Raw genomic sequence first — 19,283 nt, 5'->3', positions numbered from 1 at the left:
GGACACAGTATTACGAGTCACAACCCTTGATCCCGCCCCCTGGTCTACTACAAGCGATGCGGAATCACTTGGAAGAGGAAGAGTAGGCACATTTTGAATGTCGATAGGTGGAGGCAAGGGGGCAGGCAAAGGAGCGACGGCTGGAGGAACAACAGGAAAAACAATAGGGAGGACCGGAGGAACTATAGGAGGAGGAATAACGACAGGAAGGGGCAAAGCACCAGGAGGAGGGACGTACGGGGTGGCGCAGAGGCATCGGGCCTTCGTTCATGCAAAGGTTTGTTAATAAATTCATCGGACGTATGAAAATCTTTTGAAGGGTACATTTTCTGAATGCCTAATTGAAACGCTCTGTCCATGTTCCTAACTGATTCCAATTGTTTATTTTGATCATATAACAGTGCCTTTTCGGCATTCATCATATTTCGACGCATATGTTTCTCTCTACTCTTTTGTTGCTGCAAAGCTTCTGTTTTTCAATTGTGCAATGCGTCAAATGCTGCAGGTCTAGCCTGTTTCTTTATCAATACAGACTCTAAATATTCTAACCGAGGGATTTCAAAGCTACCATTGGTTGGCCACCGAAGATTAGAGTTATGTCTGCTCTGTCTGTGCCAAATATCATTAAATTCTATACTACCAAAGCCTTTCTTACAGTACATAGTACATGCCGGCGACCCTTCCTGTGGTGCGGGACGGCTAACTTCCAAAGATTGTCTGTCGCTGCGGAATAATGCCCTGAAGCAGGCAGACAATTTCTCAGGCATGTCAGAATTCTGGTGTTACCTGGTCAAATAATTGTGCTCGCGAGTACAATGTGCCAAATTCAAATTGTCAGGGTTAAATTAAGAATCGGGTCATGATTCACCTGACCAAAGGACTGGGAGGCCCGATCGGGTTACTAAGGACAATTCTAAGGACCCACGTGTCTGATGATTTCGGCAAATTTACCCACCTCGATATATGGACCCTCGTCAAGACGTCGTCTCGGGCTACAGCTCACCGTTCAGGGATCAGATCGTGCTGTTCTGTCGAGGAATTCGCTTCTCGTCCAGAGGGGCCGTTTTGTTGGCACCGTCCGATCCCGGTCCGATAGCCGAGACAACCTTCAACGAGACAAAGTCAATCTTGAGGGTCCCTATTCGGGCGCCATCTGTGGAATCAGAAAATACAATATTAAGGCTTTTACACCGAGCAACGAGAAATACACCAACACTGGCTTGTAAAGATTCCCAGAATCTTTATTGCAACACTGAACAGTTTACAAAACAAAGTACACAAATAGCTATTTGGCCGTCAGTACATCACAGAGACCACCAGCAGGTTCAATGTGAGCAGTGAACAGGAATTGCTAGGTGGACATCAGCATATTTATACAGTTTCTTCATAACGATGTCCAGCCTCCTACAAATTAATCATGTACTGGGCTAGGGTTCGCGCCAGGTTCATTCCTAATTTACATATCTTGTGCATGCAGTTTACTTCTTAATACAGTTACTAACAAATACTATTATTCTCTGGGTTTAACTTTACACTCTTTACACATTTGCTTCAATGCAGGTCAAACAGATGTTTTGCATGTCATGTTTAAATGGCGTTATTGTTCTTGTAGACTTGTAGGTTAACATCGCCGATTCAAGTAATCCCCTGATCCCTAGGTCAACAAAGGACAAGGTCTACATGACCCTAACATGTAGCCTGCAGGCAGGTTGGACATTAACTCGCCTACAGAGGTTGAAGAGGTTAAGTAAGAACAAGAGAACACAGGTCGGCCATTTTAGGCCACAGGGTGACTTTGCACGACAAACTAAAATGGCGGCTTTAACCTAAAATGGAGGCTTGATTAACTTAAGGTCACGACGTTGTGATGCGGATTTCCTCGCAAAGCGACTGGGCATAGGCCAACATATACAATGAGTACGAAACAATATTTTATCCGTTTTAACACATGGAGGGCAAGTGCGAAGGGAGTCAGGGCTATGGGCAAGTGTGAGGAGCAGTGGTGGACCAGTCTCAGTAGGCTAGTCTGGGGAAGGTGCACGAAAGGCAAATGCTGGTAATGGGGTACTGTGGAAGACTGGTAGGAAGAAGGCCTGGCCCTTCTAGGGCTCAGAATAGAGCAGACAACCAGTCTTAGCAGCAGGAGGGAGTAAGCAGGGGAGGGGGAGAGGGAAGGCAGAGGAGAAGAGGAAAGTCTTTTCTTGGAGAAGTTTCCAGAACTTAGGAGATCCGGCTGAAGTCTGAGAGGGGCATGGATGCCAGTCCGGAGGGAGGCTCTTTCAGGTCTGTCAGAATTGCATGGAGGATTTGAAGAAGATCAAAAACTGCATGGTAGACATGAGGGAACAATTAGTTAAAGTGCAGAGGGAAAACCGAGACAGGCAACTAACATGAAAACATATAGCAGACTTACCCAAAAGGAAGCAGGCTCCTAGCAAGGAACTCAATGAATGATCCAGTCCCTATCTAAATAACTAATACCTAAATAACTGGAATCTTATATGAAGTCTGAATGCACTGGGTTCTGGCTGTACGAGTATGCGACCATTGCGGGAACAAAGCGGTTTAGTAATACTGGAGCTTTATACATGACTCAGCGCGCTAGTCCTGATTAGAGGAAAGGAATCTCGTGCAACATTACAAGTCAGCTGACACGCGGCGTTGCCGTGGACAGGTAGAATGGAGGTGTTTTACTAAGAACACCTCCTGGTGTCCCTGAGGCGCAGAGGGAGACGGTAGCGGCATATCACAAAGACCGGTCTCCTGCGGATCAGGTGTGCTTGTGGCATGCCTGCACCAGCACTGAAGCTCCGGTCCTGTCCCGATAAGCGGGTAAGTGAGGGTCTGTCCGCCGGGATCCTAACTGGCTCATGCCGAGGAAAGAGATCAACATAATTTCCCCATTCTTTGCTTGGAGAAACATTTGACCTACAGAGAATTAGAGCTAGAGGACCAAAGAACTCTAGAAGGGAGGTATTTGGGGAGGCAATGTTGAATATAGCGCAGCCCCAGGCCACAGAAAGCCTTGTGGATGATGCAGAGGGTCTTGAATTTGATCCGTGCAGCCACCAGAAGCCAGTGGAGAGATGCAGTCCATGGACTTGAGGCCAAGGATAAGTCTTGCTGTCCTATTCTGGATTAGTTGGAGAGGGTGGAGGGAGGAGAGGGGCATATTGAGGAAGAGGCTGTTACAAATGTCCAGTCTGTAGACATTGCATTTCTGGGGGAAGGTGAGAAAAGGGAGAATGCCCCATAGGAGGTAGAGCTGAAAGTGGGCCTTCTTGGCAAGGTCTGCGATATGAGGTGAGAAGGATAGAGAGAAGTCGAAGATGACTCCCAGGTGTTTTGCCTCACAAGAGGGTGGTGGGTGAGGGTACAAGGAGGGCTGACAGAGATTAGGGGGAAAGGTAAGGGGCAGGCATTCCAATGAGGAGGATCTTAGATTTACTGGCATTAAGACAGAGATCATTAGGAGCACACCATGCCTGAATAGCTATCAGACAATCGTGAATGAGAGAGGAAAGAGGGGTGGTAGAGGAGGGGAGCTTAAAGGAAAGCTGTGTGCCATTGGCATAGCACTGGAAATGAGGCGAGAAATTCGAGATCAAGTGTGCAAGAGGGGCAGGGTAAATGTTGAAAAGCTACGGCGAGAGATAGAGCCCTAAGGGACGCCTCAGGTAGAGAGCGAGATAGAGGAGAAAGAGAATGGCCCATTTGAACCTGCTAGGGCCGATTCAAAAGGAAAGAGGTCAACCAGGCCAGTTCACGGGCCGTGATACCAAGAGTATCGCAAAGACGCTTTAAGCAGGTAGCATGATTGACAGTGTCGAACGCAGCAGAAGAAAGATCGAGGAGGATGAGAACAGAGGGAAGAGCGGGAGTCGATATTGGAGAGCAAGTCATCACAGGTATTCAGGGGTATAATTTCCGTGCCTCTGGCTGCTGTGAAGCAAGACCAGTGGTCATGGAGGCAGCCAACAGCTTCAGGGTCCGCAGATGGCTTTTTTAAGAGGGGTGCACACGCGAGTACTTGAGAGGTTGAGGGAAAGATCCAGTGGTAAAATAGTGGTTGCAGAACTCAGCCAAAGATGAAGCGAGGGCAGAAATATTGTGCTTGATAGTTCTCGATGAGCAGGGAAGCACCTGTTTGGAGGAGAATTTCATAGAACAGATAGTCTTGGTGACTTCATCGGGTGCAATTGGTGAGGAGGAGGAGAAAAGGGGGGTGGGAGAGAGAGGGGCCAAGGGAGGCCTGAGATCAAGTGGAGGAGGGAGGGAGTGAGGAGTAGAGTGAGGACAGGATGTCCTGAGTTTTTGTTGTGAAGTCGAATGCCAAGGCCATGCAGAGGTCCTGGGAAGGAAGAGCAGTAGGGACTGCAGTAGCATTGGCAAGTTCCCTACAGATTTTGAAAAGTTCAGCCGTGCTTTTGGTGGCCCCCGAGAGGCGGGCTTGGATGTGGGCCTGCTTCTTGGACCGAATGTAGGGTCTGTAATGCCTTTGGAGCAGGCAGCAGCAGTTTGTCTAAGAGTGTGCGAGAAGTCAGCCATTTCCATTCCTCAACTCTACACTTGCTTTTCAACAAGTCTAGGTCGTAATCGTGCCAACTGTTGCATTTGGAGGCAGGCTTCATACAGATCCTCATGGCAGGGATGTCAAGGGTGTTTGAAATGGAAAGGTGAAGGTTAGCAAGGACTGAGTCAGAGTGAGAGTCGAAAGAAGGAGTAGGGGGAGTGATAAAAGAGGCAGCAACTTGCGCTCGCTTCATAGGTCGGATGATGGAGGAGGAGGCTGACCGTGCAGACAGAGGCTTAGCCGGGGAGCCTATGAGCTTCAGGTAGGAGGAGAGGAGAGCGTGTTCAGACCAAGAGACCGGTGTACTGAGAGGGTTAGAGGGAGAGGGAGAGGGAGAGGGAGAGGGGGAGAGAGAGAGAGAGAGAGAGAGAGAGGTCAGCTGAGGTCAGCTGAGATGAGCGCATGTTGAGTGGGTCAGACTGGAGGGAAGACTGTTGAGGGAGAAGGAATCGCAGAGGTTGCCAAAGGTGAGAGCTGCAGCAGGGGAATACATATGAATGTTAGTCTCTGAGGAGGAGAAACCTTGAGGTAGAGGTCAGGAGAGAAGAGGTGAGGATGGCCCGCTCCGATAGTTAGAGGGAGATCAGCCCAGGGGTTCTATAAATGGTAGGGACTAGCGAGAGTGATCGATAGGGTAGAGGGCATGCAAACCTTGCAGACAAGGCATTCAAAGGAGGAGTAGGATGGAATGGGTATGTTAGAATCAGGGATCCATTCAGGGAAGACGAGGGCAATGCAACCTCCAGGCTGGTTAGGCCTAGACCTGGAGAGGATTGTGTACCCCTCAGGAAGAAGACTGTCAAAATGCATTGACAGAGCTGGCGTTGAACCACGTCTCGGTGAGCGCGAAGACATCAATGTTAAAGTCTTCAAGAAGGTGACAGATGTCAGAGGAGTGTGGTTGACAGCAGAGCAAGAATTGAGGATATCTTAGTGAAGCTGGTTGCCCCCTTTAAAGGTTTTCCTAGGAGGGATACACGGATGGGATCCCACCACCAGAGGGGGGAAAGAAGGTGCGGAGGTGGTAGACCGGGCAAGGAGAATGGAGGAAGTTAAAGAGAGACAAAATACGTCTGTCAAGAAGGAAGAGTTTGGGCCAAGAGCCCTGGGCCATGATAGTGCCATTCAGGTAGGCATTGATGATGCACTTGGATGATTGCCAAGAGCACTTCCCACCTGGTTCCACCATTAATGGAAGAGGAGGAGAAGGGGGAGAGGACAAAGACCATATGGAGGGGTCCATAGATCTGGGGAGGGAACAACAAGGAGAATGTTGGTAATAGTCTGCCTGTAGAGAGCATTGACATAATTGTTGGCAATGGGCAGACCAGGGTTAGAGACCAGGATAGCCTTCTTAAACTTTTTTCCTTCCAGGCTTTGAAAGAGAGGGAGAGCAGGTGATAGATAAGCAATTAGAATAGATAGGGGAGATGGAGAGCACCATAGAGGGGGAGGGAAGGGGGGCAGGGGAGCGAGAGACAGAGAACTGCACAATACACAAAATAACTCACCAGGCAGCCTAGCAGCCAAGTAGGAACAATGGAAGCAGGTACTTTACACAAGATTGAATGAGGGCAGCATGGTTAAAGACCCAGATTTGCTAGTTGAAACAGACATGAGGAATGCCAGAGCAGGGCAACACATTTTACATACTCCCAGATAATGAATGTCAGGCAAGCAAGTCGATTGGGCAACAGATTTGAACAAACGCCTAGATTTGATATTCTAGAGCAACCACAAGAAACAAGCAAATCAAATGGGCAACAGATATTAGCAAACGCTTACGCCTAGATTTGGGATTCCCCAGCAGCCATAAAAGCATGCAAATCAAATGGGCAACAGATTTTAACAAACGCTTAGATTTGAGATTCCATAACAGTCTATAACAGTCATAGAGAGCAAGCAAATCATCAAATCATCTAATGGGTAACAGATGTTAAAGAGGCGCCTAGTTTCAACTTTCCTACAGGCAGGTGGAGAAAAATACTTTTTAATATACACATGTAGCAATGAGAGAAGGGCAGATTCAACGTTCCTACAGATGGCCATGCCACACCCTACCCCTGTCGAGGCAATAGACCTCTCTCCTCTGCCCCATGTCTAACCCAATACTGACACAATCATCCTGCACCTTCATCAAGACTGCTACTAGAAGACCCTTCCCGATAACTATTAAAGCAAATGCCCCTGCTCCATATGCACTTTACTCAGTGATTAAATTACTGATAGAGTGGTGAGCCAGGAAGAGCCTCTACCCTTATGCTTGCCCTCAAAAGTCCTACTGCCTTGCCTTAAAGAATTCCCAAAATCAGACCTCTTACTAGACAAGTGATAGGGAATTGCACATTGTTCCTTAATTGACCCTTCGCCACCCCGCATAATCCTCCGTACTATCCCAACCCGTTGCCTCAACCCTCGAACAAAGGGACCTCATCCACCCAGAGCGTTCAGCCCATTCAAAGCTGCAAGTCAGTACAACTTCCCCCTTCACTCCACACACCTGCCACACCAAATCTCCCTTAGTATCTCCTGAAAGCACAAGCACTGCCACTGCAATAAACTCCATCTTGCATCCATTAAAACCCAAGAACTGACATGTCCGTCATTGACTCGTCTTCTATACCTGCTCCCCCCAACAAGCACATCACGTCAGAGAAACTAGGCTCTTCAGTTTCTCCTCCCATTTTCATTCTATTCAATGTGCATGCCTTTTCTAAACATAAATAAGATATCTGCTACTTTATACTCACCCATGACCCTGATCATTTGTTCTTGTCTTGGCTTAATTGCCATCACTCTCCTGTAATACATAAAGTAATTCCAGGAGGAATGCAATAAACTGTTAGAAAACAGAGGGAAAAGAGGGGGAGGATTGGCCATTATATACAAAGAGTGTATATCCCTCACCTCCTTCCCAGAAATCGCAGCACGATTATGCAAGTCTCTTCTCTGTAAAAGGAAATTAACCTCACATACTCTGGTTCCTTCCTCATCTACAAAACCTGATTCGGGGAGAATTAGGCTGATTTCATTACCGATTTTCTCACATATATTCAAACCTCTGTCTTTAGGTAATTTAACATCAAGCTGGAGATGAAAACAGATTGACAAAGTACCTGATTCCTACTGTAAAGCCTTGACTCTACGTGTGCTGCACACAGAGGCAACACATCAGGCAGGCCACAAAGTCTATGTCATATTTGGGTCCCACATTTTTCATTCAACTCACTTTATTACACTTACAGTGGGTAGACCGTATAGCTCTATTTTCTGCCCAAATTCCTCCATAAAGTCAACAGTAGCTACACCTATGAATTCCTTTCACCATAGGGAGTTAAAAGATATTAATGTCAAGGAGGATGCCACACCTCTTCTTCTTAACTCCTGCTCTTGCCATTCATTGCTCACCAATCTAAGGTTTAAAGTCATTTGACGATTGGTTTCTGACAGCAATTGATGTGTTTTCCCACATTAAAACAGCCAAAAAGATAAGACTCACAAGCCTTGCTGTGTTCTCAGGAAATCTTAAGAAACTTTAAGAAACTAACATGCATTTCCTTCACAAATGAAGGCATAAATAAAGCGCAAGCGAGAAACTCACTTTTGAGATACTGAAGAGAAACAATGTCATGAATCAATCTGGATGGAAAAATACAACTTTTAATCTAAACGTCTTTTGATGTCTGCCAACCCTCGAAATCATTGTAGTATTCAGGAACTCTAAGCCCCCTTCGACATCTTGCTCCCTTCGCAAGCCCTTTGCAACACTCTTTCCTCGCACTTTTATCTCATACAAATCTCACTTGGTTCTCGCATTAGTCATATTGGCCCTAGCACCTAAATCTCTGATTATATCTGCCCCACCTTCCATCTGAACCTCTTTCATTCCAAATAGGGAAGTTTTCAGGGCGTTTTCCCCCTTGCCCTCTGAAGAAGTGTATTCATCTATACCAGATAGGTTGTGGGTAGGCTCCCCAGCAGATCCACATCAACCATTTTTTTAAAAAACTGTTGGAGGAAACCCTCCTGCTGAATCTGCCAGACTCCTCATCAGTGTCTCTTTCCAATCCAATATTGACCCAGCATATGAGTCTTAGTTTGGCTATCTATATAGAGAGGAGCTTAGGCTATAGGCCAACACCCCACTGTTTCACAAATAAAATAAATGAATAGGTACAACATAGATGCTGTATCTGGAGTATTTGTAGAAGAGAGACCAGACAGCACATATTGAAACTGTACAAGTCTTATGGAAGAGTTGCTGACTAAAATCTGCTGTCGGAACAAGTGTCAAGCCACTCATACGTGCCCTGTGGCCTGCAGAAGAAAACAATGGTTCAGAACCTTCTTTGTTTTTCAAGTTCTTTGAGGAATCCTGTTGAACGGATTGAAAAGCATCATACCTGCATTTACCCTGTCTTAGCCAACGCACATTCAACCCCCTCAGGAATGTTGCTTCAAAGACCAACATCCATTAAACCAACTCGTGGTAATCCACTAACCCAGTCAGGTGATGTCTCCAGCAGCACTTTGCCCAATGTGGTGCTTTTTCTCCATCTCAAGACTTTCTTGCCATGAGCACCCTCCCAGCCGATCCTAGTACGGTAAACTCACCTTGGTACTGCCGCAACTGGGCCCCCTCCTACTGAAATCAGATCCATACAAAGATTCTGACAAACGTCTAAAATAGTTAACAGCAATAACACGCTCTACTACATCTTGGTTTAATGAAGGCTTCTGGCTAGACTAGCTCTTGCTCTGCTAAATATAAAAATCTTCAGAGAAACCCTGCCGCCTTTTTAGAGAGCCTTTTAGAGAGCTATGTGTATACTGTCATAGACTATGATCATCACCTAACATACCCTTTAGTCTAGTAACTAAACGTATATAATTTTAGCTCAATTGCAATTTTTTTCGATTGATATTTTTGTAGTTTGAGTTTCATGTTAATAAATTGTTTGCATTGCTTAATTTGTCTACCCGTATGCTATCTCTCAACTGGTGTTTGTTGACATCTTACTTGTTAAATGTTTGCTACATATGACAGACAATGTAAGGGAATTCCCGTTTGTCGTCTGGTTCCCAAACTGTTTTTTCTCCCATAAGGATGACGAGAAAGTGTATATCGGCCCAAAAGACTATCTGTCATTCTCCATCATAGTGGTGCATCCTCTATGATCAGAGAGAAGGGCGAGGTATGCAACAAGTCATACCTTCATAAAGCAACACACATTGGTATTGTAGTTTCACTTATGAGTTTGCAAAACATGCAAGAGATCTTTTAGATTGATATGGATGAATTTCTGATTGTGACAATATATGTACATATTTGAAGATGACATCTTCATTTTATCTTTATTCGCATAATATTCCTCCATCGACTCATATAAGAGAAGCTCATTGGTTTGTAACTGTTTAGGTATTTCTTTGTGATTGGGCCAGCTCTACCTACTATCATGTACAAGCACAAACAAATGAAGATATTTAAACGATCTTTCAGGGAGATGTTTGCAATTACCAACATATGCAACAAGTGCCAAATCAATTAATATATAATATATTAATGTATATAATCAAGCATGCATATAAATGCTAAATTAATTAATTGGATTTGATGTGTTACAGGGCCACAGAACATTCAACAGTGTAATGTTTGCTACATTCAAGTGGCAGCTTGACCAATATAGTACAATACAAAGAATGCCTTATGTGTATAGCACAGGTATTCTACCATTATGATGGTTTCCTGGGGAGGAACAGTAGAGTAGCTGCATATGTTTATGTACATCTACAGTAGGATTCCGTATTGAACAGTCAAATACATTTTTTTAAACACTTATATAGTAGAACACGGTAATACTGGTTTTAACTCGTGCCATCATTTATTACGAGAGCTTAGAAGTTCAATAAGTGTAAATATAGCTGGGTCATCATTTGTGCTCCAAGTTGGCATTAAGTAACATTTGAAAATACATCAGACAAGTTTTTAATATCAGATTGCACTTTCTAATACCTGTTTATTTTCTTTTTGAAGCGGAGTGTGCTGTGAGAAATCTGCAAGACTTGGCTCGAATCTACATTCGTCGCACTCTTCGAAACTTCATTAATGACGAAATGCTGGCCAAAGGTATTCCACAGAAAGCTCCAGCAAAACGAAAGCGACGAAGGTGTCGCACACGTAGATTTGGCACCTATGTGTTTGTAGGCAATCAGCTCATCCCTCAACCTCTGGATAGCGATGATGACGAAAAGATGGAGGAGGACAATAAAGAGGAAGAAGAAAAAGAGCACACTGAATCCTCAAAGCCAGAGGAACCGGCTCAAAATGTACTCCGGGAGAAAATTATGAGTCTGCCTCTGCCGGAATCTCTGAAGGCATATTTGACATACTACAGAGACAAATGACGTGCCTGAACTACAAACTCTCATGCCTTTTGATGTTTCATTCCTTCTTGAAAATGTAGCATTTATCAGGAAATAATTCAGCTGGGCAGGTTACACCTGGTATTCAGACTACGAAACAATCTTAGATATTCTTTCTTGGCCGTATACAGATTTTGTAATCAACAGCCAAGGTTTTTTTTAGATCTTGAGCAACGATTAACACTGTTTTAACTTGCAGGAACAACTGTTTTGGTTTGTGACATTAACCAAACTTTTGCATGGCAAATATTATTTGGTTTGTAGAACATGGATATGGCTAAAGGGCGAGTCACATACCCAAACATTTTGTACATGTGATGCTAAGTTCATAGCAGTGGGATAAATGCATTATGACTTGAATTGCCACTATCTGTATTTCTTACCGTAGGGAAAGTTGTACAGGTGGAACAAGCTATTTCCTATCAGCTGGCGTGGGCAAACCATTTTATTCTTTCTGCTCGATTGTGTTACGTACGCCCCTTAGATCTGTGTTATGTATTGATGTATTCCAAGGAATACATGAGTGTAGTATATATAAGTGTGTGCTCTAACATTAATAGAGTTGGCTGTAAAGGAGATTACATGTCATGGACTCCATATGAATATTTTGATATTTGAAGTTAACATTTTTTCAAAACACACTGAGGTAATACTTTCTGAATCATTTGATTTCCTGAAGCCTTGCTTACTGCCAATCGATTTGGTTGATAGCACCTGTTCAACATTTCTGTAGCAGTTAATCAGTTCTGAAATATTTTAACCTTTTCAGTATGTCTTAAATATAGACCTAATTGACACATTTTACTACGCACTCACTGCCTCAGAGAAGGCCATACTTAAAATATAGGGCAGCAAAAGAGTGGTTTGTGACAATCCTAATTGTAGAAAACTCCTCACGAATGTCAGTATTTTTAAAGAATTTCAGCTGCTTACTTGCATTCGGAGTTATTCACGCCGCACTTCTGATTCAAATAATGACCATGTTTTACTTCCATGGACCGCTGTAGAAGCAGCACTTACTAAGGTTTTTTGAGATGCACTTTAGTCAATGAATTTTGTACTTAATTAAATGTTTTGTTTCACCATGCTGGAGTTAGTTTACCCATGTTTGTTTTTGGGGCCACTCTCAGCATTGTAATGGTTTGATGATAAATGTAATGTAAATACAATTGTACTTGAAAGTAGAGAATAACAGTGATCCTTTCCATGTAGGGGCTGCTACAGGGCTCATCAAAATCCTTTGACAACCACTTTTTCCAACAATGCTGGTCCCGTTAATTTCTGTGATGTTCAATTGCAGCTTTATCTGTGCTTTCACATGTCTAATTAGCTGGGACTGGGACTCTGTTCTAAAATAAAGGGTTCTATGTGATTTCACTGAGGAGAAACCATTGAATCTGATTTCGTCACATTTATTTTTTTCATGTATTCAATTTGGCTGCGAATCTATGGGAGGGGGATCGCCCGCAGTCCCCCCCACACCCCGTTCCTTAAATATTACCTTTACTCACTCCCCCACATATATTTGCAGCCAAATTTGTGTAAATAAATTTGACGAATCTGACTAATTCTACTGTGATGAAATCTCCCTATCCCAAAATAAAGGGGGTAAGCCAATTGTGTTTACATGTTTGACCTTCTATTCTGTTGATTTTATTTTTTAACTTCGTGAAAATGCCTTTTCTAGATGGCACAGGCAAAAAACATTGCCAGTGGAGGATATTACTCACCAGCAACCTTGAATTTGAAAGTACAGTCGCTTGTTGTGTCAGTTTTGAAGCAATCGCAAACAGTGGGTTATACAAATAGGTACACATTTCATTAGGATGGGTGATCCAATAGGTGTGTATGATTGGTAGAGCACCTGGTGTCGGGGGAAGAGAAGTCGCTCACTTTTAGTAAAAAAACATGTTTAGCCTCTCATTGGCATTCAAACTATACATGTGGCATTTGAAATCTCTTAAAAGGCCTGGCACCTTTTACTGTTTCACACAGTAAGATCACATGACACTTGAACGTTTCTACAATCCTATTTGGTATTGTTAGACTCTTTTTGTTCTTCTGTTTTCTTTGTTTGTTTTTACTATTTTCAGTAGAACTGTTCATTGTTTTGATTATTTGGAAGCAATCTGTTGACCAGTGATGGTTCCTCCTCTAGATTCCTAAATGCGCACGTCTTTTGTCAAACATTTTATTTGTATTACTTTGCTCTTTTACAATTTGATTTTGTTTTTTTACTGTCTTTTTCTATACAATTTCGCCGGAATGAAACTAACTCATTTTACTGACTCTATCAAAATGATAGGTAATGCCAATAGTAAGGGTTGCCTTTATGGCTCTTCACATAACAAAGGTGCAACAGAAATCTATGTCTGTAAATGACTGTTTCTTAAGATGTACAGATGATTTGGGGAATACAATGTCTTGGCTTTTGACATTAGATGCCTCTTTGTTCTGTTCGCTGTTGAGGATTTGGAAAGGAGGGACCTTGAAGGATTTCCCCAACTCCCATTGGTGACTTCAGCATGCTCTATTATGGATCCTATAGAATGCTTACCACATTTATGGCTTCTGATAAATTCCATTGTAAATGTCCAGTTCACCCTTAAGTACACTAACTTCCAACATATAGGGTCTCTATTCTCAGTCAGTCCTCTTGATCTCATCCTTTAGACCCCATATCCAAACAAAAATAAATATTCTACAAAGTAATTGGCTCCAAGGTCCTTGTCACTGACAGATTTGAAAGGACCTCTCCTCTCTTAAATCAGGGACACCCAAACAGACTGCTCTTCTTTTCCTTGTATTCCTATATATTTTCTTAAGACAAATTCTGCATTCAGCATGATGGTGATGCTGACAATTTGACCTCACATTGTTTGTGAAGGAAGCCGAGGGTAAAGATTCTCCATCCTCGTTCATTGCACAGATGACAATTCTTTAAGCCTTCCACTGCATCTGTCAATATTTCTGTACCTAGGAACAGCTTAGCCTGTAAATGAAATGCTGGTTTTGGAATGTTAACAGTACATTTCTAACCTGGCCACACACATCTGCTATCCAGATTTCTATTGACCAGTGCTCATGGGGAAGCAAAAGTAAGGCCATAAATCATCTGACATCAAGTGTGACATTCGCAGACACTTCTGGCATTCTAGGCTTTCTTTTGACCAAATTAACATTTTGTGCGCTACTATTTTCCAGATGGCATGTAATTTTGGTAGATCAAAACTGACTTCCAAACAGAGCCTAATGTTTACCAAAGACCTACATTTCTTTACATTTTGAGATTCACTGAAACACATTCCTGTCTGAGCAGCCTTGACTCTAACTTGATGTTCTCAATAAAGCGATAAATATGCTTTTGATGTGTCTCTAGAAGTTTAAAATCCTGAAAATCAAAGAGAAAAACAGCAAATAAATCTCCACAGGGACAGCACACTTGTAATCTTCGCCAAATTATATAATTCTAGGGTTGTATTTTATAAATTGTTTAGTATCCCTAATAATTTCTCGTCAAGCACAGACGTCAGAGATACCCAAAACTCTCCAGGAAGATGCACATTTGTAGTGACATACCCAGCAAAGCCCATGCTGAGTCAAAATGAGTCTGAGTGCATCCAAACGAATCCTATGCAGAGGAGCCGAAGGAATATGAGTTAAGGTTGAAAAATAATTTCCCCTAATGGAATGCTATTTCTGCCACTGGGATGCTATTTCTGCCACTGAAAGGAGCTGGAAATGAAACCATCCAATGTGTGCCATCAGCTAATCAGTACTTCTATTGACTGCATGGTCTACATGCAGTAAAACCCTTCTAGACTTAATAGCACCTTATGTTTTTTTGCGCTAATTGCCTTTTGAGTGAAATTCGTCAGGGAATGGGACTATCAATATTGAAATATCTGATTGAAATGATGCACGTTCAGAAAGAGGGATGATCAGGGTCCGACACATTGTTCTCAACGCTGCAAAGATTTGGCTCTGTGTAACGTTTTCAGCGAACCACCTATCAGTAAAATAAAATCTCTTGGCAGAGCAGCTTTGGCAATATGCCTAAAAATGTCAGGAATCTGAGAGTCAGCAGTCTGAGATCATTGTGGACGTTTCTGCATTTCATCACATAAAAATGCAAAACCAGACTCTTGATGAGTGTATTCAAAATGTTTTTGTTAAGTTTTCATGTGAGTCTGTCAATTTATGCACTAATATCTTGTATTATTAAATTTGTAATTTCACTGCATTTTTCCTGTATCCTGGCATTTCCTGATTTGGTACTGTGGCGTGGCCAGTGTTTTTAGGTCCTTTGAATCAAGCTGCCAAATAACACTATTACAGCTCTTTTGCTGGATTGGCTATGCTCTGCTTCACAGTAACTTGTCAAACAATGTACATGCCTACCTATTGACGTTGGACAGATGTCAATCACCAACCTATGTCAATTCTGAGTAAAGATTCCTTCATAACATCTTTTAATATTTTGCAGTGTAATTTAAAGCTGGTTTGGTCAACTGCATCTCATGTACTTAACATGGTGCAGTTTTTAATAGCATTTCATTATATTTCATCTATCAGCTTCAAGGGCCTTCCAGAGACATTTCATACAACAGTCTTTTTCAAGTAACTGTGATTAATACTATTCATAAATGGCAGAAGAGAATATCCCAGTAAAGAGGCTTGCACTGACTTTAGAACCAGATGTGGTTCTTTCAAAAACACACAGCTTCTTTAGAGCATTTCCATAAATGGGACCATGGGATTCTTACTTGAGAATTATCTTAGTCACTATTGCTTCTTCTAGATCAACTACATGCTCATTTTCCAGTACGCCAGAACATAAAACTAAAGTGTAAAAACGTTGTGTACAATGGTTATGTGAGGTTTAACACCTTTATTTATACTTTGGGAGATATTGCAGTGGGGGCATAGAATGAGATGACCGTTTCTACCGTGCTTTCTTGCTCTGCCTAAAAAAGGAATGGTTTTACACCAGCATCTCATTTTCATGCTGGTGACAAGCAATGGGTTCCTATGGAATCTCCCTAATTTTTTAATATGCTAAAAACTGGTGGAACCCATAGGAATACATTGCAAATGCTGTCTTCCATGCATAAACATCGGTCAGTATGCACGATTGTTGCTAAACAATAAGTCAAAAAATGGGTGGTAAGATGATTTGACCTGCTTTAACAATTTCTTTTGCACTAAATCTGGCAAATGATGAAAATTGCTTGGTGGGGCTAAAATGCATGGATATGCAAACATAGGTGGCCCCTTCCATTCAGTTTACATATTTTAATAAAAATTAGACCCCAGTGGTTTTCATTCTCTGTGCATTGATTACATTTGTACTGTTTTTGAACAATTCGTTTTCAGAGCTAATCGTGGCTTTCAACCTAACTTTTCTAGTTTATGCTTTACAAGCCATTTGATAGTGTTTTGGTTTAGAAGAGACTGATCAGTCTTTGCAAAATCTTGACACAATATGAGAGAACTAAGTTATGTGAATATAGCTCAGTTATTCTGTATGTTGGGTGTTAATTGTTATGGGGAATTCTACAAATGTTACCGTAAGAATGGTTACACACCCCACATGACCCCAGTGCCACTCAGTTCTAGCTCTCATACTACAAGAATCAAGGACCTCATTGTTCTGTTGTTCATAGAATTCATTTGCCAGATTATGCTAAACATTCACCTACACAATAATGTAACACTTCTGTAAGCATTACAGTTTGGCCTCTGATCCTAATGGTTGTCAAGTTAATGACAATGTTCTCCAAATCCTGCTCAGCTGTAGATGTATTATTTAATTCTCTCCTTTCCTTCAGTGTTCATGTTTTGTGTTCTAGTCTAATTAACATGTGAACCCATAGACTATTCCATTTTAGAAAATAAATGATTAAATGTAACAGTAGCACTCTAGCTTTAGTTTCTTTTTAGACCCATTGCAACCCTCCCTTATTAGAAAATGTCCTTTATTCCAACTTCCAACAAAATTTGAAGATAAAATGAATTTTCAGTTCCTCATTTATCGCCGGTCTGACAGCAAGAGGAGTTTATGTTAACAATGGAAGCTGTGGATATACCTCCCAGAGAGTGAATCTACTGAAAATATTTAAGTCTGGTAATAGAGGTAGGTAACTTTTTCTTTGACATAATGTACATTAGTTGTTTTTTCTGAGCATATAACTTAAAGCTAATAACATTGTTAGCTATATCGATACAACAGGTTCTTCAAAAGGTTGTAATATACCACTCTGTTTAAATATACAATATACGCTGCATATTTTGAGCATTGTATACACAGCAGGGTGAGGAGATTTTGGACACTGAGTTTGTTTATGGAACGGATGTGTATTTTGTCATCCAAAATGGCCTATTTGAATTAAAATATTATTTTACAGAATGTAGTTTATTTATAGTGTAGTGTCCTCCAAAATAAATGTTGTGGAGCACTTTCAAACTAATGTTGTAGTTGGCTGTAGCTACCAGCCATTTATTGTGATAGCAGAAAGGCAAACACATGTAATGTTTTCCCAAATACAAAAAAAGGTTGACCATTGCAGCTGTGGCTGATATTAATGTTTTGTTTGATTGATCTCCATTAGAATAGCAGGGAACATGTGTAATTTTTCATGGAGTCTAAATGTTACAATAAAATGTTTCTTTCCCAGTTAGCCCAAATGGTTGTATGGTTTATTTTTTGCATCTACCTTTTGAATCTAATGCTTTTGAGGATTGCATAACATGTAGAATCAATAATTTGGTTGTGTACATGTTTAAATTGAAAATGGTGATTTAACAACTCCAATTGTATTTTTTAAGAAAATCTTTTTTTCTTGCTTGAACGATCTGAATTCATGTTTGCCTTCCAATTTATATTACTGAAGTTAAAATAAGGAAATAGTGAATTATATCATAGTTTAATAAATTTCCTGTAATTAATGACAATTGGGACAATATTGCAATAAAACAAATTAATGTATTTAAAAAAGTTGTATTACTACTTTTTTATTTTTGGCAAAGGAATTGTGTGACGTGCTTTTAAAGAAAATATGCATCCACTTATTCAGATTGGCACAGGTATTCACATATTCAACTAATATCACCTAATGCAAGACACATTTTGGTCTTGGGTTTATTGCGCACAATATAACTGTTGAAATGTATTGAGAACAATTTGTTGAATGATGCAAGTATGTTATTTAATTGTTCTGCCTCCAAACGTGGAAAAGAAAGTATGGGTGGCATTTACTTATATAATGCAAGAGTCCTAACAATTTCTTTGTCACCGATATTGAATATATTCTCACAAGTGCATTGTGTTGTAAATTCAAATGATCATATCTACTTTTTCATAATTTAAAAGGTGCAGTGTCATATTGGAAATCATTTTCCAGGTCCCAATAGCATAACTATAGTTTCTAAAGACAGGTGTAAAGGTGTTACATCTGTGTTAACACCTTAATTTACACTCAAATGCATTGAACGAGAGTTGCGTTTCTGCTTCTTTTCCCTTCTGCCTCCAAAAGCCACTTGGTTTTACACCAGCATGACATGTTCATGCTAGCCTGCAACCAATGGATTGCTATGGAATTGTCCTGCTTTTTACACAGCTAAAAGCAGATGAAACCATGCATACAATGGCTGGCAGTGTTAACTGTGTTTTCACTGTAAAGTGTAAATAACCAAGGAATAAAGTCAATTACGCATCTATTGACACCTTTTTTTGCTGTGCAAATAATGAAAATTGCCTGGCGGGTTCATGTTTTCTCCTAATTTCAAACATAATTGGTCCTCTCGGGGCAATTTATGCCTGCGAGGAAAATGACCTCTTTTGAGTTTCCTGCACTATTACACTGTTTTCTAATGGGCAAAAAGAGCTTGTCAGTCAGTTTTACTATCTCACTAATCATATGCCTAAACTGCAGTATTTGTATTTATTTCGAGAACCAACCAGTCATTCTATTGGCTTCTTTTTACTCCACCTCTGTCCCATCCACAACTCAAGAGGGTCGTTTCCGTATTTGAGATGGTGTTTCTTGTACTTCTGTTCTTGGTGTAGTCATTTCCTGTTACACGTGACAGAAAACCACCTGCCAGATTATGACCAAAGAAATGTTAAGAAATAAGCTTCTTTTCTCTTGAGAATACAATATATGCACATGATGGCCTCATGACAAAACTTCAAGCTGGAGTACTGTGTACAGATGTGGAATCTCCTCCTTCAGAAAGACAACAAACAATTGTAGACAATCCAAAATGTACTCTACCAGATTGCCCT

At 41.4% G+C, this 19,283-nt stretch overlaps 1 protein-coding gene across 1 annotated transcript in view; it reads left to right on the top strand.

The window, feature by feature from the left end:
* PCMTD1 (protein-L-isoaspartate (D-aspartate) O-methyltransferase domain containing 1) overlaps positions 1-17,676 on the top strand; it is an 869,695-nt gene extending 852,019 nt beyond the window's left edge. Inside the window, exon 6 of the mRNA XM_069621034.1 lies at positions 10,608-17,676. Within this exon, the coding sequence (XP_069477135.1) occupies positions 10,608-10,978 (371 nt within the window). The 3' untranslated portion in view covers positions 10,979-17,676. The remainder of the gene's footprint in view (positions 1-10,607) is intronic.
* The last annotated feature ends 1,607 nt before the right edge of the window (positions 17,677-19,283 follow it).

This window comes from Ambystoma mexicanum, chromosome 5q (assembly GCF_040938575.1).
Source record: "Ambystoma mexicanum isolate Mex_15411 chromosome 5q, UKY_AmexF1_1, whole genome shotgun sequence".
In the NCBI taxonomy this organism is placed as follows: domain Eukaryota; kingdom Metazoa; phylum Chordata; class Amphibia; order Caudata; family Ambystomatidae; genus Ambystoma; species Ambystoma mexicanum.
Note: the sequence above shows the minus strand (reverse complement) of the source record. Positions and strands in the feature narration are given on the sequence as shown.